Below are 25,515 nucleotides of genomic sequence, written 5' to 3'. Positions count from 1 at the left end.
TGAAAATGTTGTTGTGAGGATTGTACTGCAGAAAGATTTATTTGTCCATGTGCCCATGCAAGGTAGGTATATTTTAAACACATACAAATAATGATCTTTGGATTTCTGGGTAATAAATATCCTGCAATGAACATTTTGCCCCAACATCTGCAGAGCACAAATGTCAGCAGATAAGAAAATTCATGATCAGTTTATGCAAGCAGGTGCAATTCCATTGACTTGAATAAAACAAAGTATATTAACACCAACAAAAAAAGAGAAAAGAATGCCAAATGCTTTTGAAAGGTATTTTAAAGAATAGTTTATTATTTAAATATTTAATATAAATCTTTCTCCTTCCAGTCGTAAACACAGATTGCCTTGAAGTTAAATATCAGCCTCTCAACACGGCTATAATTTATGGACAGCATTTATTCCCTGGTGAAGTATTTTACCTCTCTTTAGTTACATAAATAACCTCTCCAAGACCTGTTAATTTATTCATTGCCTGTTAATCCTTATTTGTCACCCTTACTTTAAAAATATACATTTATCTTCTGCTAATGAGAAACAGGAATAAAAGTCATTCTCAGCTGATTCAAGGAAGCGTCAGAATGTGCAGAGTGGTTAGGTTAGTGTGCAAAGCCCAAAATAAAGTGCTCAAAGCAGTCATAGCCCTGGAATCAGAGAACAGCAAGTTTGGGAGAAAAAAAAGAGTAAAAAGGCAAGAAAACAGAGAGCCTTAATATATATAAGGTATTAATATAAAATATAAATAATAGAATATAAAATGGAATATAATTTAAAATAGAATATATAGTATATATAGAGAGAATGTAAAATAGCTTAACTGCATTGTGCTCTATACTGTATTGGTCCTTAGAGAAATATTTCACTGTATAGATGATGAAGAGAGGATTTCTAGAAGGTGATTTGTGCCTTTATCAGTCTGAATAGTCTTGAGATGCCCATCTCTCACCATGGGCTGTGTAAGGTCATGTGGCCTGGCACGATGTGGAACACACCTGTGCCTATAACACAGGTGATGCAAGCACCTGCTAGAAAACAGCTACTCACAACATGCTTTGCCAAGACACGTGTGGTCCTCATGTTTAGAAAGAGCTCCTATCAGCAGTTCAGAATTTGGTTTTGTGCCTGATCTATTAATGAACTCATGCTGGTAGAAAGGGCAATGTTTTCTTGCGTGCCTACAAACATCATCTCCCATGTGTCTTCAGACTGCCATAATACAAAAATCATTCTGTCTATTCACAGCACCCTGGTAGAAGGTGTGGGAGGGTTGCAGCACTGCTCAGGGAAGACCTGTGGAATTGGCCTCCTTTTCAATTGTGTTGAAATAGTGACAAGCTCGATATGTGCAGTTAAACTAAACATTCTCTTGATCAAAAGCAGAATTTCCATTTTTTTGGTTAGAGAATTCTTACTGCAATTCTTGCATGCTGCAAGGTAGGGTATTAGCAAACTAAGAGGCACAGAAGTTTCTGTAGAATTCCAAGTTGTCCCACAAAAATAACTATTACCACAATAAAGAAGTAAATCACAAGCTTGCACTTCCAGATTTACTCAACATGTATCTCCAGCATCCCTGAAGTCAGAAGTGATTTTGTAGAGAACTGACACAGCTTTAATCTAGTGGAAAAAAATTATTTCTCAAGCAGCTTATAAAAATGGGAAAATATAATTGCCTTAATGGCTGGTGCAGCTGCATTACAGGAGCTGTCTTCAGAGAATAAATAATTTCATTGCCACTAAAATATTTATATCCCTCTCCAAGCCTTTGGTTTGATTTTGTTTTTCAAATAGTATTCTTCATTTGGTGTGCTTTTGTTTTCTTCAGCACTATAGGTATCATTTTTCAATTATATGATAGCAGGTCAGTTTTGTGTAAGATACTCAGGACTGGTTTGAAGAACAAGACATAAAGAATTTGTTTTAGAAAATCCAGGTCAAAGGAGAGTCAGGTTGCATATGTGCATATCACGACTAAGTTCAAAGATTCAGATCCATCAAATTATGCACAGCTATCTAGTTTGTACATGTGGATGTGTTATACTCTTCCTTCTCATCCGTTCCTGGCTGTTAAGTGAGACTGCAAACTTGCCAGCTAGTATAAACATATTTAAATGTAGTATCCTGACATTTTTTTTTATCATATGTAGCTGAGTGAGTGCAAGAACTGTGGTATATGTATTACACCATCATTAGGGATTAAGGCTGTCCTTAATCTGCCCCTGAGAAACTTTGTGCCAGGTCAGAACCTAAAGTTATGGCTATAAAAATGCAGCAGGATAAAATGTAATATCCTGATGGGCTAGACAAATGTGTGGGAGGATGGACTGTAGGAGAATAGAGATAGTGCAGAAGGAATCTTGCCCCTGTGGAGTTGCAGCTGTGCTAATTACCAAAGAGTAGGAACAGCCCTGCACTTAATAGGTCACAGCTATGTCCAGTAAGGATGGTCCAATAAGGATGGGTGTTATAAAAGAGCAGGTTAGCTGGTTGAGAGGGGAGTTGGAGTCAGCTGGCTGTGTTGCTGTGAGGAGCAAGGGTCAGGCAGTTGTGCTAGGGACAGAAAGGGTCAGGTGTTCATGTTAGGGACAGTAAGGGTTAGTATGTGCTGCTAGGGACAGATAGGGTCAGGCAGTTGTGATAGGGACAGGAAGAGGTCAGCCAGCCATGCAGAAGAAAGAGAAAAGGAGTCAGTCCTGTGAGAGCTGCCCATAAGCACTCACAGAGAGAAGGTATGAAAGTCTTACAGTAAGATAATAAACTAATGATGACAGTCGGTTCCCATCCACCCTCGGTTGGTGCCAAGCACCGACGCTGACAATTGGTGGCCTGTACAGGGATGAGTTCTGACACAAATGCAAAGGCGTTGGGAGTCTTGCACAGCCTTTATAAAGGGAGCCCCATATCCAGCAAACTGAGTTTGGTTGGCTTTGATACCCCAGCTCCTAAATACAGTTGACCATGGGTGTATCTGAGAGGCCCCTGATAATACACAAAGCCACTTCACTTTTAAAATAATGGGGAAAAAAAAAAAAACAATAACAACAAACCCTCCACTTTTTCACTTCCCTAAAAAATAACTGAACAAAATTCAATGTGTTTAAGATGGAGATTATCAAAGCAAAACACTTCTACATACCTATTGTGCTAATGTTCCCAGCATTTAAAATCAGTAATGAAGAAGATCATTGTGGTGATCACATCAAAAAAATTTTGGCTGTTTTTTTTCAGTTTCCTGATCTATACAAATGACTCCCCATGTCCAGATCCTGCAGGCAATTAGTGTACTGTTAATTTTACTGGCATGTAAGGTGACTTGTATATTCACATGCAGGTCCTAGATGTGGTTCCACACATACTTTCTGTTTTGATTCTTATCTATCTTATCTGTGCTTTTGACAAAATATTGATAGCAGTGCTGCAGGCAATCATCTGAAGAGCTGCTGGTCTGTGAGCAGAGAGTGTGCCAGGGAGGGCTGGGAGCACACACCCAAACTGGCAGCATGGGCTCTCCAGAGGGGCTGGTTCCTCCCTTTGGGCAGATTATCAAGGAACTCGTGTGGTATGAGAAACAAATGGATGTAACCTCTGTATTTCCAAACAAAAAGCTAAAAAAAAAAAAAGTTACAGAGCCTGAAAACAGTTTAAATGTATCTATAAGCAAAAAGATTATAAATAGCATTCATAAAGCTGCTTGGAGCAGCTGGTTAAGTGTTTTCCTTTTTGTGTGCTAAAATTGTCCCACCACAGAAGGTTTCTAAACCTTGTCTATAAATTCATCACCATGGAAAAGTGGTCCTTAGGAGAGAACATTCTGTGAGTCATCATAAGCTTTCTTGTTGTAGTACTACATCTAGTTCCAAAGGGTTGTTTTGAACTCTCATATTAAAACAAAAAACCAACTAGCCTTTATCTGAAAATCATAAAAATGTGAACACTAAAAATCTGTTATGGTTAGCAAAATAACCCTTCTTGTTGCCGGCACATGCATACTTAATTTGTTTATACCTAACAGGAAACTGGATTGATATCTGTAAGGAAAGATGGGTCAGTAAATACACTGCAATTTGAATTGTATGTAATGTAGAATTGTAGCTGCACTTTTCAGTGCCTAATTCTTTAAAGTGAAACAAAAAATTTTTCATGGAAATTACTTTTCTCTCCTTCTGCTTCACACATTTGGTTCCCATGTTCACTGAAAATGTAATTACACAGTTCTATTTTCAGATTTATTCAAAAAAACTTTTTGAAAGTTGATTTAAAGAAAACTCATTGCATAACTAAGCATCCAAAAACACCTCCAATTTTTTCCAAAACAAGTTATTGTACAACACTTGACAGTGCTAAAAGCAAAGTACATTTGTTTATATTTGCTATCCAACAGTGTAGGTTGCTTCCAGGGCACTGCAGTTTGCACCTTGCAGCCTTTCTCAGGGAAAGATGGTTGAACACAGGGCAGTAGAGTCACACAGGATTCAGTTGGAAGCCAAAATACATCCAGGTTGTGTATTAAACTGGGAAATACTCCCCGGTGCAGCTGTACCTTTGCAGACTTACTGCTAGGTTTGTCTCATTGGTCTCTTTATTCAAGGCAGATGGTAGAAAACAAAAATGACACACTGTACCAGGGGTCATGGAGACCAACCATCCAGCATTTTTAATTCAAAGACTCTACCATACATCTCTGCTTTATATATATTTAATCTGTTCCTTCCCTGCAGTATCATTTCTCCTGGGAAGATCTCCTGTTTGAAGAGAAATTTACAAATACCATTTGTCCCCAGTCTAGGTGTGCAAGGTGTCCCTTTGCTGAGGGACTCTCCGCATTCCTGTCCCCAGAGACTCTACCTGGACACAAAGTATTGCATCTCAAGTCAGTACTGTCACCTTGCTCATGTCCCTAGGGGGAAAATAAGTGAGCTCCCTGTGAGACTCAGCTGTGGCAGTATTTAGCAGGTAGTATCACATGTAATTGTTTCTGGGCTTAGTGCGTGCAGATTTACAATTTCTTCTTCAAAACAGCATCTTAAATTGATGAACAGTTCAGCACCCAGATCTCTTTTATGCTTATCTGAGATACAGGAATAATTGTCCTGTAATGCAAAAAAAAAAAAAAAAAAACAAAAAAAAAAAACAAAAAAAAAAAAAAAAAAAAAAACAAAAAAACAAAAAAAAAAAAACAAAAAAAAAACCTGCTGTTTTTTCTCTTTCTTAGCCTAGCAAGACTCCATGGAAATCAATGGAATTATGCCAGCCATAATTCCTACAGTAACACCAGCAAAAAGAGAACTTCCTTACAGGATTTTCCTCACTTTTTCCAGTAAATTTACTGTATTCACCAGCTTTGAAACATACAGATCCTGTCCTTTTGCAAAATTGTGGAGAGTCATTGTCCTTCATTTGAATAGTGACACTAAAAGTGTAGTTTCCATTAATTAAAATATATTTATCATTATGTGGAAGAGGACTAGGCAAGAAGTGATGATAGAATAGTTTGGGGAAACTTAGCATGCTACAGACATCTCATGCAGCAGTATTTCACACCATAACATTTTTTACTCCATAAATATTTTCATCTTTCTTGCTGTAACTTGCATAAATGAATAAATGCATAGAAAACACTAATGATAAGCCCTAAATTAAATCTAAGCTCACCATCTTGACATTTACTTTTTAAAATATATATGAGGCAATTCCTCTGATCTTTTTTTTATACACTTACAAGCACATGCTTACAAGTTATTTGTGTTTCAGGGCCAAGTACAGTAATGAGTAAAGGCTTCCTCCTCCTATTGCTGAAAGACTTTGTACAGTCATGAGGGCTTGAGGATCAAGCTTTTAAATTGAACTCAAGAGACTGCCTATCAGGAATAACCAAATCCTTCCAAACTTAGTCCCATTCAGCAGCAGGAATTGCTACATACCCTTAACCCTTATTCTCTATGCTTTGAATGATCGTTACCTACAAAAAAGAGTTTTTCTTTATTTCCAGTTATTTTCTGAAGCTATTTATTCAAGAAAGATTCAAGACATCTTAGGAAAACTTGATGGACTTAATGACTGAATTAAAAGAACTAGGGTGAAATGCAATATCTCAAGTTTAAGATCATACATACAAGAATTTCCCCTTATTACTGCAAATCCTTTGGCTGGATCAAGGAGAAAAATGACAGCAATTCAGCCAAAGGATGACTGTGATTTTCAGTGTGTTAGGACCATAAAAGCGAGTTTGTATGAGAATTTTCAAAGGAGTAACAAAGCTTACACAGTGCTTTTGGTCCATGTTCAGAAGCAGAAAGCCAGGAACAGGTGCAGAGAAGAGCTACAGGGACATCGGATGAAATGATCTCCAGATATCTTATCAACCAAAATTATTCTCTTACTCTATTAAATTATTTCTCCAAAGATGGAAATCATTTTGGATTGAATATATTATTATAAGCATTACATGTATGATAATGAGAGGAACAGAGTACTATTAGAAAAGACCTGCTGGTCATAAGATATTTCTCTTCGCTGTTAAAGGAAACCATGTAATACATATGACAAGTGTTTTTTCTGGGCAACCTATAGACATTCTGTTTAAATTAGAGGAGAGAAAAAAATAAATTTGAAATAAACACAAATTTAAGTGAAGAACATGACTTATGAAATTAAAGTAAGATTTCTTCTTCTGTTTTTTAAAGATAGAAGTATTATCTGATCCTTGAAAAGAAGTCATCAAGACAGATAAATGACATACCCCATTCAGTGGTTTTCACACAGTTGGCAATGTGCAAGTATTTGACTGCAGTGGCAAGTAAAGGTCAAGTAAAACCATAACTTATAAAAAGCGGAGTTGAGATAGTTTATGTTCTATAAATTAAGGATTTTCTATGAACTTCAAACATACAAAAGAAAAGGTTTAAACCTTATACTTGTGTGTGCTAAGCTATTTATTAGTATCAGAAAAATAGCTATTTTACTTCTGGTTATATGGGATTTTTAATACAAGCACACTTTAAAAAAAATACCAATTTTAGCGTGTTTTGTTTGTGGTAGTGCATACTAAACTTAAGTAATTTTATCAAAATACCACCAGTTTAAAATTTTCATTAAAGACTGTAGAAGACTGCTTTCATTGAAAAGATACTTTATATTTTCCAGGATTGTAGCTTGCTTGAGCAACCAAAAGTGGGGGTTATTTCCAATCTTTGAGCATATTTCAAAATTCCACAGCTGTCTCCAAAACAAGAGAGCATGGACATCTCTTGTTTGGATTCTTGGCTGTTATTCTACAAATATCAATACAACAAAAAAAATTGAAGATATGGAAAATACTATAATTTTTTGAAAAAGAAAAGGGTTTTTTTTCAACATTATTGAGGGCTGTGGAGTAAATTCAGAATGTTTCAAGACTTAGGAAGAGCTGTAAAATTTTGTTCTGTGAAAGCTGTACACAGTGCTTTCCACCTATCATCCCCACCTTGCTCCCTTTACCATGGCCATCAGGAAGCTTAAAAGCCATGAGTTTATTTGTGTCTCCATACTCTCACAAGTTTAAAGGATGAGATCATCCCTGCTTATAGGGGTGGGGAGCTGAACCATGCCTACACTGCCAGCTGAGCGTAGCTCTGCACCCCAGCCTGTCCATCAGGCTTTGCAGGCAGGTGTGCACCTGGTCTCAGAGTCAGGCTTTGGCAAGTACCTGTGCTTCAAACACACCCACCATGACAGAGCCCAGAGTCTTGCTGCAGACAAAACAATCCACCATCAAACGTCTCTAACCAAATACAGAGTCTGTGGTTTTTACACATGAATGGATACAAAGCATATGGAGCTCAGTATAAGGAACCTTCTGCCAAACTGGCACTGAACCTCACTGGAAGTGACCTGTGGTTGTTTGTTTAAGGTCTTGTTGTTTGTTCAAGGTCTTAAAGGAAGTCTAGGTAGAAAAAGTTTAATGCAGTCCTCTACCACTGAACCATTTCTCTCTTCACCCTTCTGCTCTTGGTATCTAAATTCTGTAACAACCTTCTGACAGATCTGCTGTTCTTTCTTTCACTGAGGCCAAGAGCAAATCTGCTGCACAGAGGCCTGAGATACTTAATTTGGAAATAGTTCCTGCAGTTGTCTCAAAATGTACACAGGGCTTAGAATGAGCTGAAGCAACTCTGAAGCTCAGAAAAAGCCATTGAGCTTCTGTGTGGACTTCAGAATGATGGCAGCTGCAGGAATGCGCAGGCCATGGACTGGACTCTGGCCTGAGCTTAAGCTAAGTGATCAAGACATGGATAAATTATGGGACATGACATGAGAAATTGCTAAATATGGCAACATGAGAAGCTGACAAAAAATTCAGAGAGCACTGTCAAGTACAGCTAGATCTTGCAGAAGGTAAAGGAGGAAGATGTCAGAACTCATCCCTGTACAGGCCACCAATTGTTGGCATTGGTGCTTGGCACTAATCAACAGTAGATGGGAACTGACTGTCATCATTAGTTTATTTTCTTACTGTAAGACTTTCATACCTTCTCTCTGTGAGTTATCATGGGCAGCTCCTTACAACACTGACTCCTTTTCTCTTTCTTCTGCATGGCTGGCTGACCTCTTCCTGTCCCTATCACAACTGCCTGACCCTATCTGTCCCTAGTAGCACATACTAACCCTTTCTGTCCCTAGCACAAGCACCAGACCCTTACACCTCACTGCAGCCCACCAACTCCAACCCTCTAACTCTCCTCTCAGCTAGCCGACCCCCTCTTTTATAACACCCATCCTTATTGGACCATCCCTGTTGGACACAGCTGTGCCCTATTAAAGGCAAGGCTGTTCCTACTCTTTGGTAATTAGCACAGCTGCAACTCCTCAGGGGTGAGATTGCCTTCAGCACTATCTCTATTCTCTCACAATCCATCCTCCCACAGGAGGTATTTGAGAAAAGGTTGAATTTCACAGGTAATTGAAAGGGAGTAATGGGGACGTTTTTTGGGCAGGAATACCTGTGTAACCCTATCAGTGATACCACATGAAGCTGAGATTACCTAGAAATGCCAGATTTGGGTACCGATATAGCAAAGCTGGCACCAGTTGGGGAAATGTAATTAGGGATGGGTTGTTTATTTAAAAGGAGGTAGCAAAAGCAAGGTAGAAGTGTGGTGAAAGGGAGGATGAAGAACAGGAAAAAATGTATGCAGCTGATGTAATCAGATCTGTTCAGGACACTGGCTGGGGAGTAATTGTTTGCTACAGCCTAACCAGGGCATTAAATCAAGCTTGTCTGGCCCCACCACACAAGTTCAACACGCTTCTGCAGGATAAATAGGGAGGATAAGGGGAAGCTTTCCTCTTTGGGCAGAGGAGTACCCAGATGGACAGATAAATTTTCTGGTCCTGTCAGGCCTATACCAGGCTTATCCCAGCCCTGACAGCATCACCATCTACTCCTTGCTTCCTTACAAAGAGCAGCTCACTTTATTGCCATAAGCCATGGCAATAAAGAAGTAGATGAGGTTATAGCAGAAGCTCCTTTCAATAATATGTTACCAGAATGATGATCCTTTCTTTAAAAGTAGCAGTAGTTCAAGTAATATGTCATTGGAAGGATTGTATCCAAGTTAAACAATCATCAGCTGTTTCATGCAAATATGTTATTACAATATGTTTCTTAGGAAATTAATATGAATGAGTATACATGCTGTTTCATTTAAGCAGATTACTGCAGCCTCCTCCCTGGATCTTAATCCTGCACAGTTAGCACAATATTTCCTTGTCATCTGGTTTCTTGATTTGGTCTGTTTGTTTAAGTGTTTATTAGTCTTGTTACTTCTTATTTTCTGCCCTGAATCACTGCCTTCTTTCTCTCTTCTTTTGAACATGATTGGATGACAGCTGATGAAAGCAAGACAGCATTCATTACCATACACAGTTCAATTTTCTTTTTTGAGACAGAGACATATACTGAAGCAATTGGTTCCCACTTCTTGTGTTTAAACTAGGTGGCCCTATAGCCAGTGTTTATGAGACATGGGAGGCCAGGATTTATTGGGAAAGCTTTGTTCTTTAGTTGAAATGAAAACTGAAATTTTTGCAGATACTAACATTCCCCTACCATATGTCTCTGAAACGAAGCTGTGCAGAGCAAGACTGCTAGTAAGATAGCATTGCTTTAGTCTGTAAAGTTTCCTGCTGGGTAAAGAAACCCTTTTTGCACCTGAAAAACAACTATGAAACTCATATATTCCATGCTTGGGAATTAGCATGTAAGTTCAGCTCCCCAAGAAGTCATCTGTGCTATGCTGATAAATATAACTCAATAACATACTTTGCCTCCTCAGCATTTCTGCCTACATTACCCAAGCACCTGTTTTTCGTTCAAAATTATAAATTAGCTAGCTCTTTCTTCTACTTTCTTATACTAGGAATGGTCTCAGTCTTCCTGCCTTAATAGCTAAAAGCAGAAAATATATACACTGCTATCTAGACAATACAAATGGTGTTCCCTTCTGTTTGGATTAGCACCTGCTGTAATACAGAAAACCATAATGAAGGGCTCAGGAAGCTTTGTAAAGTTCCCTTTCCAGAATGTACCCACCAGGTCTCAGGAAGAAGCCCAGTCTTATTTGTCTATCTTGATTTTGTAACAGTATTGAATCACAGTTAAAACTCTTCATCCCAGTAACAGAGAGAGAGAAAAGCATTAATGTTTATTTCTTAGCCTTTTGACTATCAGAATTTAGTGGAGGAAAGGGAATGAAGCGATTGATCTTTCATCATAAACGATATCTGGTGGCATATTGGGAGTTGACAAGAGGCTTTAATACTGTAGATCTTTTCAGATGTGTCATTCAGCCTTAATGAACCTCTAAAGTGCAGCAACAATGGCAGTTTTTTCTCAAGAACTGTAATCCCTCCTCTACTATTAGGAATGGATGCCTATAAGTGAGGATTTCTTTTCTTTCCTATTTTTTCTATAGGTATTTGATTTATAGCATATCACTTCTTAAACTGTGTTTAAAATACTTGTAGAGCCTTTGTAAACATACTTTTATTAAATTCCATGGGAGAGCAGAAATCTGATTAAGGTTCACATTAGTCAGGAGAATAAAACAATAAAAAGGATTTTCCTGAAGGAAATGAGGAATTTATATAAATGCAGTTCATGCCATGTGACTTCATCAGGAAAGTTTCATGAGAGAGAACTGCTAATTCCATCAGTAAAGAAGTCATAGATGTGCTGCAGAAGAGTTTCTTTGGATCCATCTGGTCTGTTCATAGATGAGTAAAACTATGAAGTAAATGGGAAAAAAAAAAATAAAAGAAAAAGCCAAAGAAATAAACCAAGAAGTTTTAGTCCCCATTGGCATCAGGGAGTATCACCCTTCCCAGGGCCACGTAGCATATTCTGTGTTTCAAAAGCAGCTGTGTCATTTCTCATGCTGTTCCTGAAAAATGTAAGGGGGTGATGAAGGGAAAAAAGGTTGTCATTGCATGTCGGTGCTGGCCAACAGCTGGTCACCCATTTTGCTCAGACATAAGGCTGTCCCTGGGGACATCAGCCGTCTGGCTTCTACTCTGCTTACCACACTCATTCAGTCAGTTCATTTACTAAAGCTTGTGTTCTGCTCTGGGCAAAAGCTTTCAACACAATTTTGTATTTACACAAAATTCAAAAGATCTCACTAAGTCCTAGCTTTAAATTCCATTATCCTAATTGCTAGGGGTAAATTGAAAGTTTGTCATCGTGGACATAAATTTCTATACTAATTTATACAAAATATATCCCATCTTGCTGTTTGTTTAGAATTTTTTTAAAATAGGGTTAAAAAAAAAAAGATTTAGAGGCATAATGGTTAGAAAAATAACCTTACCTGCATAAATCAGCAGACTGCTGACATATGTCTGCAGGCAGCAAAACTTTCTCTAGACAGATATATATATATATGATTACTTGTTTCTTTCTCCTCAACAGCTCAACATAAAGGATAGCAAGGGACTTCACCAGGGGATGGTCCTGAGAGTTTGGGGTGCAGTTGCCATTTATCAACCACATTAACACATGATCTGATAGATTTTGTTGGCTTTTAAATAGTGGGTAGATTACTAAATTTTTACTCTAAATTCAGTGGGTATTGCATAGCATTTAAGGTAATCATTGGATTTCTTTAATGTGAAATGTAACCAGAAAAACTATAAAGTTAAAAAATTACTTTAGGACTGTAGATATTTGAAGTAAAGCTAGATTTCCTATCTGTGCTTTGTTGAAGAATGCATAATGATCATCCACTGACTAGCCAGCCTACAGAAGTGGGTGTTAGCAGATAGTTCTCAGGAATCCAGTGTGTTCCCACATCTTGCATGCGCAAAAATTGAAAGGACTTTGCCATAATAGCTTAACCATCTTTTAATAAAATACTGAAATTACAATGCTGAACTGCTTGCTATGAGTTCTCTAGCAGCAGACTCAGCCACAGCTTGAAGCATTTCCCAACAATGTGTCAAGTGATCAATCTGTCACAGCACCAATACTTTCCTCTCTAGGGCAGGTTTTTCATCACATTGGAAATGACAGAGTTGCTGAGCTAATCGAAGACAGTTTACAGTATTAATTCAAGACCATACCTAAGTGATATCCACTCCTTCAAAATTCCATTACAGCTGTGTAACACATGCTTAGCTACTTATTTAATTAAAATCTGGTTTTTATATGTTGGTTGTACCAATCCTTCCAGAAATGTCTGATGAATCTTTATTAGCTACGTCAACTTCCTGGGCAATCATTACTTCTTTATTACTTTTTCATTATTTTCTTCTTAACAGCAATTTAGTACTTAGAAAGTCGTGAGTAATGGAAAAGAATATTACTGTTGTATGTATGATACATTAAAAGCATCTATTTTCCTTTAAAAGATGCAGCAGTTGTAGTACTGTAAGAGATTTATTCTTCTCTGTGCAAGCTCCAAAACAGGAGGTTAAACTTGGCTTGGAAGCATAGTAATTTCTCCTAAATTTTTTGGGCTGCCAAATTATAACAAGAGAGCTTTCAGAAATCTTTTTTTTTTTTTCCTTAGGCATAAACCAATTGTCCAGTAAGGTCAACAGCAGGCAAGGCAAACAAACTAAGGTCCACACCTGTGGGTACATCAGTGTTATTGCAGCAGTAGCCTGGAGTCTAACTGGACCAAAAACTTTAATGCCATGTAGGAGTTGGAAGGCTTGGGACCTGACAGCAGGGGTGAGAACCAAAACTGGAGAGCTGACACAGAAAGAAGGATCAGTGGCTAACCAAGGGGACCAAATGTTGACTGTAGAGAAAAGACTAAAAAGGATAGGGGGTAAGGGGAAATTATTTCCAGAAACAGGTAATACACTTCAGAACTTATTAGTAGTGCTTTCTTCTGAACTGGCAGTATTTAATGCTTACCTATGTATGGATTAAGGATTCTTGCAACAAAGGTGAGTCCTACCAGAGCTGTGGCTGCAGTTCACTAAAGGCAAGACCTAGTGCCTGAGAACAGCAGCAGCTTGGGAGCCTTCCTAGAACAGTGAGCCAGGAAGGGCACACTCAGCAGTGCTATTTCTAGTTGGCCAAATACCTTCTCACCAGACTCAGAACCTTCAGCAAAGGAGGAGAGCTCATGAGATACTTAAGGGTCTAAATTCTCAATGTCAAGGGAAATTCTACTGTTTAAAATTCCCAGATAATATAGAAACTGTAGATAAAGAAATTGTTTAAAAGGCATTCTGGCTACTGGATGTAACTGTAGAAATAAAGACATGCATGACCGCCAAGGTCTCTTGGAATAGAAGTACTGATTATCAACAATATAAATTAAAAACTCAAAATGTAGGAAAATGCCAGAATTCACATTGTCCACTTAAAGTTATTTCATCCTTCTTGTGTGTGGCTGATATTTTGGTTACGTGATCATCCCTTCTATTTTCTGTGGTCTCCAGCATCCCATCGGTCATGACAGATGGTGGTCATTGGAGGGTCATTCAGTTTCTTGTTTACTGTTTGCAAAATTATGTCCATAGAGATCATAGAATCATAGAATGGCTTGAGTTGGAAGGGACCTTAAAAGTCATCTAGTTCCAGCCACCCCTGCCATGGGCAGGGACACCTTTCACCTGAACAGGCTGTTCAGAGCCTCATCCAACGTGGCCTTGAACACTTCCAGGGATGAGGCATCCAAAGCTTCTCTGGGCAATCAGTTCTTGTGCTCCTACAGCAAAGAATTTCTTGCTTGCATCTTACCTAAACATACTCTATTTTGGTTTCTGTTAAAGAAAGTGAATAAAATCAGCTATTGTTATCTAGAACCTTCTGAGCATGTATGATTAGCCATTTACTTCACAAAATTTGTGTAAGTTTTAATGGGTAAAGCAAAAGGCATGACCCAATATGAAGATCACCGCTTTTCTCAAGTCAACTCCCCCCTTGAATGCATAAAACAATTAACTTTTCAAAGTCCATTAAAGGTTTCAACATGAAAAAAATAATGTATTTTACTTTATCTCACCCTCGGAAACAGATCAATCATTTTGGAAAAAAAATATTTTTTTTTTGTTCTGAGGCAGATGTCCAGTATGGAAGATGTCAGCCTGAATGGTTTAACTTAGAAGGAATGAAAAAAACATTTGCATGTAAATGGAAGTTCAAGCTGATACTGATCTGTAAAGAGCAAATCATTTATATGGAAGTGCATAATCCAGCAGCAAGTTTAGAAGCAGAGCTCCAGCTAACCCAACATTTTGCAGGTGCTGAAAAAGAGCACAATTACAGTAGCTATCTGAACCTAATTACTGTCCCTTTGTATTGCTGCAAGGAGTCTTAAAGTGCCAATTCAATTTTCTGTTATTGGCAGTGATAAAGTCATACGAGTTGTTCCTGAGAGCAAGAGGGAAACACAGATCCTGAGGGCTGCATTCAACAGGCTTAAGGTGAGTTTGATTATTTTCATCTTCTTTTTCTGATCTTTTTTGAAGAATGTAGCGGATTCACTGACTTGCCTTTCATTTGGCACTTCAAATTATTTTATTATCTGGAAAGAAGTCTTTGCCCATTAAATTCCTAATTTGCCAATAAAATAGCATAGGTATTAGATTCATCGTGCCTGACAAATTTAACAACACTTAATTCATTAAAGTGATGCAGGTGCCATACTTGTAAATTTGCTTTCTTTGCTCTTACACTTCTTGCTAGCATACATAGCTGCTTCATTATCTGCTCGATGGTGTAATTTAAAACACTGAGTTAGTTCAAGGTGTGAACACAAAGAGGAATATGAAAAATACTTCAATTTAAGAATCTCTCGGTCAGAATCATTTTCTAGAGGCAGATGACAGAGTGTCTAGGATAGTAAGCAAAAATCTTTCTTCTCTGGCCTTTCCCTGCAGATATAAATGAAAAGCAACAGTACCACTGCAGCAGTGCAGCACAGGAGCACTCTGCAGCATTCTGCTTTGCTGGCACAGCTTGCAGAGGCAGTCGTTCCACAGCAGTCTGGCCCACTGTCTCAGAGGATGGCGACTACCTGTAGGCCAGGTCTATAGTACCAAAAAAAAGCACATGCACTGCCCCCAGGCACTGTGGAAAAGGGATAAGCTGTGGGTTCTCTGCTTCCTTTTTCTTCCTCTGTCGGGGTCAGGATTGAAGGCACTTGAGATGATAGTTCGTGTTCAGACTCAGGTGTTTATTGTTTCTTATCAGTGTTACAGCCTCACAGGTGTGAGTTCTGCAGTCTTTCATTAGCAAGGCACAAAATGGCCAACTATCTCTTGTTACAAGGCTACAAGGGTTTTAAGGCTAAACTATCCAATTAAGAAATGAAACCAAAATTATTTTCCCTTTTAACCCAATAACTGGTCACTCAAAGTCCACAATGTGGACTTTTCTGTCCAATAATAAAATACCACCCAAACCCATGAAGAAGAAGGAAGAAGGTAAAGAAGAACAACCCATTTCCACCCTAAAACCCCCATCTTGCTTCATATTTATTACTGTATTGTAAAACCCCAAACTCTAAGTTTTCCACCCTGTGATATTACACACTTCTAACCAACTCCACAACTGTAATCCCAGTGGTATCAATCAATTTTGGAAGCCTTCTCCACAGCCTCAGGTCAAATGCAGTGATCTCTGCGGGTCTGTGCCTTTCAGCACAGAAAGTTTAAAATTCTCAGCACCCAGGGTTCCAACAATAAGCTTCATTAATAGTCACCAAAACAGCCTAACCCGAGCAGAATCAGGGAAGTAACAGCTTAATCAATATGTTGAGTGCCACAGCATTTAGAGCATGTGCAAAATCTTTGGGCTGCTCACTGCCTTGAATTCCAGCAAACTATGAGGCAGTCTGTGATGTAATTCTGCCTCTATTGTTGAAACCTTACATAAATGATTGTGTTCTCAGTGAGGAGCAAATAAAGGTGCATATAATTTTCTAGTCCCATAGTTAACATCTGGGATACAAGTAAATCAAGTCTGTCTGCATACTAAATAAAACAAATCTAAGGTGTTAGAAGAGCTCTTACACCCTTCCAACTTTCAATTATGATGAAGCTTTCTTGCTAGTGTTTTTTAAACACTAGCTACCTAAGCTACCTAAGCTACCTTAGCCCAGGAGAAGGCTTACTGCTGTGAATACACCAGCAGTCAAGACATTGACACCTTACTAGCTTTAAGGAGGAAAGCTGAGGCTGTCTTCATCACTGCATTTCTTAACACTAACTAAATGGTTAGTTCCCCAATTCAAGATGTTGTACTTTGTAACCCTCATTCTCAAGACATCCAGCCTGTGCACATGTTGCATGAAAAATTTCAGTGTTCAACAGAGGCAGTGTCATGATGCCATGGATTACCACACTTTGCACTGCAATGCCCACCTCTCCTAAAGAATATTGTCTCATATTTGTTTCTGCACTGTTTATTAAGGACCTGACCTTCACCTGAGAATGTTACTGCAACACTCCAAAAAGGATACTTGTTTTACTCCCAGTTAGGAAAATACATAACCATAAACCTGAGCAATACATGTCGAAGCTGTTTTTTGCATTAATTTCTCCCCCCTGGATGTTGGAACATAAAGAGGGAGCACATGTTGTTTTTCCTTTCTCCTCATATTGTAAACCCTGCGAAGCAAAGGGGTTACTCACCTTCCTGTAACTGTTTCTCATTACAGGGCTCCCTTAGGCTCCCAGAAAGAGATTCCTTCAAATCAAAGTGGGAGCAGTAGAAACTTGAATAAATAATGACATACTGTAACTCTCAGAGCAGGATAATAAAATTTTGGCAAACTTCAGCAGACTCTGACTAGTTAATTAGAAAATGATTGATTCTGATGAGAAACTAAGCTGAGGAGGTTGAAAGGAAGACTCAAAAAAGAGAGACTGTAGTGACACCCAGTTTCATGAACACAGGCTGGGTTTGGCTGCATGTCAGGTCTTAGGGCTCTTCCAACTGCAGCTGCTTCACTGCCCATCTGCATGGGGTGGAAGAGACACCCGAGTGGATAACAAGTAATAAATATGTTCAACATTAATTTATCATATTTCCATCCCGCAAAAAAGATCTCAAGTTATTCCCTCATGAAGAAGTGGATCAATAATGACACTCCTCAGAAATGCCCAGTCCTTACAGTACCAGCAGGTCAGTTGTGGCTGCAAGTTATCAGCCCCACTGGAGAACCATGTATTTGGAGTTGTGCAATTTTTAAGTCACCATGTCAATTCTCCCCTGTCCTTCTCTCCCCACCAGACTTCCAGAGTTGAAATTCAATGGACAGTGGATTTATGTTCTGTTTTTTAAATACGAGCCTTTAAGCACAATGTTGATTATATGCTCTGGAGAAAATGGAAGACAGTGCACAAAAAAAATCCCAAAACCCTCAATAGTGCAAAATAAGCTGCAAACAAACACCAGATATAGTCCTGTTGCCATCTTAAGACAATATGCCTGACAAACAACAGAAATATGAGCAGGAGTGTCAACAGAGATGTAATTACAAAGACTGCACTTTGGATATTTTCATTTTTAAGTCAGAAAAGCAGAACTAGTTTAAAGACACATCTCCTTTGAATCTATTTCGGTTTGACCAGTAAATTAATACCAACCTGTAACATTACGTACACATTCTGTTCCTCAAGGGGGAAATAAAGATGGAACCAGGATCCTTTCAAGACATTACAGTTTTGTTATGTTATTCAGGGTTGTGCAAAATTTTTCAGTTTTCAACCTGGGTTATGATATGGTCTGATAGTATTCTCCACCATTGTCAGTATTATAAGAACAAGAAAACTCAATAGAAATAAAACTTGTTGTTGAATTGAGAAGAATGCATGCACTTGGGTTTCAATTCAGATGTGTTTCTCTACCCTGGAAAGTTGGTCTATTAGAGATGAGGTCTATTTCAGAGGACCAAAAGTTACACTCTCTAGGAATGTCAGGATTAATCTCTATTAGTCAAACAGGAACTGTGGTGCAAAAGTCATTTGGGGAGCCCAGTTTACCCCTGGTGAGATCCATGCACAACATAAATATTTTGAATAAATTCCCAGGACAGTGCAAGCACAGAATAGATTCTGCACAAATGGATTGTATGCCTGTTGCAGGATTTCCTTGCACAGAACAGACCATCTGTGGTAATAAGGCAAAGGGAACATAATCCTTCCCATCCCAGGCTTCCTCCTCACTGTGTCTGATGGAGGGAGGTTTTCTGTAGACTTGTGGTGTTCTGTGCTCATTCCAGCCATTTCCTTTTGCCTTTAAATTTACACTTGTAAGGCAGAGTGACTTAGCCTTTTCTTCTAGTGTATGTCTCATAATTCAAAGAATTATAAGAAAAACTCCTCTCTGTTCAGTTCAAATGACCCTATCCTTCTGAAGGGCATTATCACAAAGAAGCTTCAAAAAATAATCCTGATGATCCTATTGCAAAGGCAATGTATTTTGGTGTCAGAGAATAAAGCAAACGCAAAGATACCCCTCCTTATTGTCTTCTGATTTGGACAAAGGGAAAAGAACCAAGAAGAAAATAAACCAGCAGTGAAAGAACAGCAATGCGTCATTTCACTCATTTTGTTTTATCTGCCAGCTTCTTAATTACTGTCCTTACCACTGATTTTTCCTGAGTAGATTTTGTCATTTACAGTCTGCTCTAACACCAGGGCAGTGGGGAAGGAAGTGGTGAGAGCTCTGCTTTTTGCCATGCTGAAGCCAATGCCATGGAGGTCAGCAAGGTCCCTCCATTTTGGGAAAAGCGCCAGATACCAAAGGAATACTTTCACAAATGTGCCTTTACAGAAAACTACACTGAGACATCCTTGAAGGATCATCCTGGAACTGGCTATATGTCTTGATGTATTTGAAGTATCTTAGAATGTGTCCCCAGTGATTAACTTGGACAGTGACAGTTGAGCCAAAACATAACCCACAAAATTAACATAAGAATTTAAAGGACTACTGAGAGTTTTTTGTCCACATGGAAACCTCTTGATGTCAAACAGGACTGCTCTTCTACCAATACCTGAGCTGTAAGGTTAATTCACACACTTTTACAGAAGGTGTAGTCTCTAAGAACCTCTGAAACCTAGCATCTGGAGCTCCTTAGGAAGGATATTTGTCCCCACTTTTTTAAGGGAAAAAACAAAAAGAGTCCATATAATGCTTGGTGTAACAAATCCCTGAATTCTACCCGAATTGTCCAGGCTCTGCTATGAATGCCATTGCCTATAATGAGTGAATAATGGATAATGAATGTTTCATTCCGCACATTTTACTTTTGTTCATGAATTGCCCAGTGGCAAATCACATTAGTCATAATCACTTGCTGAGTAATTTCTACAAATTAGTTTTGGTCTGTAGCTCCATTGCCCACAGTATTTTGTTATTAATCATTATTATAAATTGATTCCTTCATAGGCTGGTTCTGTTAACTTTGAGGTAACAGAATATTGCTTTTTTTTCCTGGTTGGGTGAACATAGCATGTAGATCTGCACTGCCAGTAAAAATAGCCAGCCCTAGAGATAAATTTTTTTCTGCTGTGAGTTCTGTAAAATTGCCTGAATGTGCACGTATTTAACCAATATCCTCAGCTACAGTAAAGAAGAAATATAGAAGCCTAAATATAATGAGTCAGATCAGCTGCATTCCAGCTCAAAGCAGCTCTGGCCCTGACCGCTCTTGTCTCAGCCAGGCTGAGCAGAGTTCCTGTGCCTCCCCACCAGCCCTTCACTGAAGGACTACATCTCTCCAGAACAAGTTCTCAGAAACTCTTGTGCATCATGCACTGCTGTGTATGCAATGGTTTCTTAGGGCAATATGTGTCTGAGGTCAGAAGAAATGAGATGAGTGGGGAACAGAGAGCCATGCTCTTTTTTGAAGCAGGAGATAGCAGTTTCTGGTTTTTACTGAGTGGCAGAGGTAATAGCAGCTGGCAGATGCCATCAGTATGTGTACAGCAGTATCTCTGGTCTCCAGCATGTTCCTACATCATTTCTATCAGTCTCTGTGGGGAAGAAAAATAAGACCCTGGTAATTGTGCTTCCTACCAGCAGCACCACCCCACATCCTTAGACACAGACCTTGTGCCAAAGCCCACTGGGGTAGACATGACAGTGAGTATGGCAGGGATAAATGATGGTGGAGCTCCTGCCTTGACTTTCATGAAAGATGTATAGTCTGCAAGTATACTATACATGTATGACAAGTATATTGCATAGCAGTGCTGAGGAACATTTTCATAGGATTGCGATCGACTACAATGCAGCAAATACTTTGACAATTCAAGTGCAAACTCAGGGAATTATTTATTTTCCTAACTAGAGATTGCTGTCCAGTTTTTAGATTGGCTGCTGCTGCTGTAATGCCATCACAGGTGCCAGTCTTGAATTTTACATTTTCTGTTGTGGTCTTCACTGTTATAAATAATTTCTCTTTTTATATGTATGCTAAAAATCTTTAATCCTGACTTAGTGTTTAATACTAGAAATATCTTTTTGCAAGTTCACTGTTCCACTCTAATAATTTTCAAATTATTAGAGTAATCAACAAATGAAAGAGAAATAACATAGGATTATAGTACCACAGTAACACGAATATTACTGCCCATTCTCTGTCCCCCAGGCCTCCTCTAGTCCATCTGCTGTCCCTCTGCTTTGTACATCTCTCCAATGACTGCCTATTTTCTCCTGCTCTTTCTTGTTCTGAAGACAATTTGAGGAGCCTGTTGCTGATTTATGAGCCATTTCATGGTTTTAATTCTGTTGGACCTGACTGACAGAAACAAATGTCACATTCCCAAGTGCTTTGCAAAGAAATGGGGATTTTCTTAGGTCCTCAGATGCAGCAGATTCTGTTTATCTGCTCTGGAATTTTCCTTTGTAAGCATTATTTTTGAAGTAGCACTTCATTTAAGCCTTGAGTGATAACTTCTATTCCATCGGTGGTCTACAAGCACTTTTTGTCACATAACGCCTGACTGGCATCGGGACTGTTTGTATAGGTAGAAAAAAACCAACTGCTCTGTGAACATTCCTGGCATAATAGAGTTAGACCACTCATTCTTCAGTAGTTTTTATAAAAGAAATTCCTGGGCACAGCCAGGCACTTCTTCAGCTTTGGGAGGAGCCAGCCTAGCAGGCCTTGAAGCCAGAACTCCATTCCCTTTTGTTTGTTTTCTAGCCCTTACAGCAGCTGCTTATCCATTGTAATCCCTGAATTGATCCTGTCATTGCAGTTCAGGGAATCAGAAAAAAATGTCTCATTGGGGAAAAGGATCACTTGGCTATAAATCTGATAGTTTACACCTCTACAGGAAAATGCTTAAAAAGGCTTCAGAGGACAAAAGCCTGTTTGAAAATGCAGTAAGAAAGCCTGTCAGCCCAAGTGGAGCTATTCTTATTTGCAGAAGGAAAGAACTAGCTCAGTAGCCAGGGTTGCCTGCATTTTACTTTGCACCTACAGCAAATGATGCATTAGATGCTTTAGTTTTCAGTCTAGATTTTACCCTAGCTCATGGTTAGGGTTCCAGTCAGATATTAGAATATTTCATATACACAAGGAATATCAGGTGACAACAGAGGGTATTCATCAATATATCAAAATACATGTTTGGAAATCACTTGCCAGGCTCAGAAGGAAAATGCTGTTGCAGAAAACTTTTGTGGGAAAATACAAGATAGAGCAGAATAGCCCAGGTAGTGAAAGTATTGTTCTCACAAGACACAGAAAGCATGGACTTCTGAGATGGAAGGAATCTGCTTCCTCCGAGGAAGCCTCAGCCTGAGCTCAACAAAGTCATCAGCACAGCCCCAGTGGAAGCAGAATCAAATCCAGGGCTTACTATTCTATTTCCCATGCAGCGCAGCAACAACTGCAATTTGAACCAAGCTATAAATAGCTTAATAATAAACAAAAGAAAGGTTTGGCCATTTTTTTAATGAGTCTGTTAAAGACTTTTTCACATCTTTCAAATATACTTAGCCCAGTGGCATCTGTACTTGTAAGAACAGATATTCAGTTACTATATAATTAGGTATGAGTTTTATCTCAGTGACTCTCTTGAGGAATAGCCTACAGGTTCTTTTCAATGTAGAGCCCTGTGTAAAATTATACCAGTGTAAATAGAATGGGAAGACCATAACTTCGTTATAGTTCCACAAAGATTTGCAAAACTCAAGACTTCAAGCCGTGCACTGTTCATGTTCTGTTCCTGCTTGTGTTATGGCTGTTGCAATCCCATGAATCATTCCTGATTTATTGGCACAATTACTCTTACCAGCCTCACTGAAAAGCAAATAAATACTGAAAAGTTAGAGCCAGTAAAATGTCTAGTGCACTCAATCAGAAACCTAAATTACTTTGCACTGGGACTGCCTTGTAAGTAGTTTTAGAAAGCACAGGGAATTCCACACTGGATTGCCACTGGACAATTTTGCAGCACATAAAGGGTAGCTGAAGCTGATTAGCAATCAGAACTGTCAATTAAGTTCCTTAATTGGCAGAAGCAAGTGAGGATGAAATCAGTCCTGGTCCTGAAAACATTTGCAAGTTTGAAGACATTCAAAAGGAGCAGTTCTGCACTTTCCAGGTAAACCACAGCACTGCTGTAATTATGCAGCAGTGTCAGAGTGAACAAGAGTCATTCTTGCATGCTTCTTTCCTTTCAGATGTACCAACAGAAGTCTGAAAATCTGTTGCACACTGTACACGTGCGTGCAAGGGGTGTTTGTGTGCATACATGTAAGTGACTGCATTTCCCATGTATTATGGGATAAAAACTCAGGTGGTCAGACCTCTGCTGATATCAGTAAGACTAAAGCGATTTCTACTTCTACTCTCTGCTTTCTACTGGATTTATATTTGAAAACGTATCCAATTTCTATTGGATTTATAATTGAAAACTTATCTAATGACTTGCATGACTGCTTATGGTTTTTATGCATCTATACATGAGTACATTTCCCATTTATATCCAAGAGCCCATGAGCAAAGAGCACCCCTCCTTTCATTATTGACTGCACATTCCCTTTTACAAGAGATTCAGAAATGCCAAGCAATGGCATCATAACAATAATTATATTCTGAACTTTACAGTTGACAGCATTTCTCAAAGAAATCCATTCATGGTGATGTTAAGGATAAAGCCAGCTTTAGCACATATATTGCTGGATACAACTCAGTAGGAATAAAAACTGGAATTGCTAGGTAATAAAATATATAACAAAATTACTCTCTTCATGGGGAATAACACAGATAAATCGTAAGCTGTTTTCTCCAGTTACTAAATGTAAGTTATGGCAAAGTTATTCTAGTTATTTTCAAGACAAACATCAGTCATCTCTTTTGATTGATACATAATTGCAGACCTGATGAGAGCACTAAGCATCTTCCTTTCAGGCTAAATGGAAGAAGAAATTAAACATCAGCTTATGAAAAGGTAGTGAGGGACAACTGGAGGCTACTGCCCAAGAAAATGGCTTTAATTTAAAAGACCAACCTAAACCCCACGGGTTAAAGAAGCTGGGGATTTATTTCAGTGACTTGAGTATAAAAAAAAAAAAAGACTGTAGGATTTATGCAGCCATGAGAGTGTTTGTGGGGAAAAACAGTGAGACTCTTTTCTTCCCAGGCTTCCTTTCCATGGCATGGAATGAGCTGGAGGAAAACTGAACTAGTGAATAAAAATCTTCCTGTTCTGTTTTCTCTCTTGGCAGAGCAAAAGAATTTTCTGTACACCATTTGTGATATGTAGGATTATACTAACAAAGTGTTTGTATTCTTGGAAAATTATTTGCATAATTTGAACTTTGGAAGAAATTCTGAATTTAAGCACCCAAATCTATTTAAAATATTTGTCCTTTTGCTTTGAGCTGACTTTTCATCACTGTACTGACCAAAACCTAGAGACATGACTAATGAGTTCAGGGTTGCTATACCTTGGAAGGTGTCCAGGTAAGAGCTGATAGATTTATTTGAGTTGTCTTTAAAACCTCAGTTTAAAGGTAAACTGTCTACAAAGAAACCTGGCTTTCCTAAGAAAAAAATTGAACTACAGGGACTTTAATGGGACAAGTGAGGTTGAAAAAAGAACAGGCAGTTAAAAAAGACTACTTTTTATGTGGTTACAATTAATAAATCTCTAACACTTTCTTTGTCAAATAAAGCAATAATGTGTTTAAATACTTTGGAAAAAGAGATTTGCCTGTGTGCTCTTACATACCATTTTTTTCCTCCTAGAAAGTAAGTCAGGATGCTCATGCCTCCAGTGAGATTCTGAGAAAGAGCATTCACTGGGCATCTGGGGAGCCACCACTGTCCCTGAGAAGAGATATTCATGGTCACACTTGAGTGGCAGGTGCTGAGTAATTGGTCTTCTGATCCCAAAGCTGAACTTGCTGAAAAATCTTGCCTGGGCTCTGCTTATTATCCAGAGGCTTTAAACATCCCAACACCTTTAAAAGACAACCTGCAGCTTGAAAGACAAGAAAAGATGTCCAAATAAGAGTGTTCTGCAAAGGACATGAGAATATTTAGGTTGCAGGCATGTTCTAAAGCATATTGCTTTTCCTCTAGCCTCAAAATACCAGGTGAATTTTGAGGTTCAAGTATTTGGCTGTACACTCATGGAGTTTTGTAGGATTTCTGTATCAGTTTGTTTTGTAGCTGGAGAATCTTCCTCCCACCTAGCAAATAATACCACCCATAAAGCAAGTAGAAATCTTTTGGTACTGACTGGTACTCCATAATACTGAATAAAGGCTCATGTGTAATGTGTGGTGAGAAAAATACCCCATCACAGAGAGTGAAGAGGGTAGGACAGCAATTCACTGCCACTCACTAGCCAACAGAGCTCAGCATGGAAATCCAAGGCATATTTGTGAGAGGAATGATGTTGAAATAAGAGTGATGACTTCATTAAGATCCTCAGCATCCGTGGGAGATGAAATGATGAAGTGTCCTGAAGATGACAGTGAGTATAAGATAGTTGGACTTGCTCAGTCCGAACATGCTTGCTCTGAAATCCATC

At 38.7% G+C, this 25,515-nt stretch overlaps 1 protein-coding gene across 1 annotated transcript in view; it reads left to right on the top strand.

Annotated features, from left to right (window-relative positions):
• The window catches only part of CPA6 (carboxypeptidase A6), an 83,299-nt gene that overhangs the window by 21,949 nt on the left and 35,835 nt on the right, over window positions 1-25,515 (top strand). The window contains exon 2 of the mRNA XM_054000578.1: window positions 14,856-14,931. Within this exon, the coding sequence (XP_053856553.1) occupies window positions 14,856-14,931 (76 nt within the window). The remainder of the gene's footprint in view (window positions 1-14,855; window positions 14,932-25,515) is intronic.

Source organism: Vidua macroura, chromosome 1, assembly GCF_024509145.1.
Source record: "Vidua macroura isolate BioBank_ID:100142 chromosome 1, ASM2450914v1, whole genome shotgun sequence".
Classification (NCBI taxonomy): Eukaryota; Metazoa; Chordata; class Aves; order Passeriformes; family Viduidae; genus Vidua; species Vidua macroura.
Note: the sequence above shows the minus strand (reverse complement) of the source record. Positions and strands in the feature narration are given on the sequence as shown.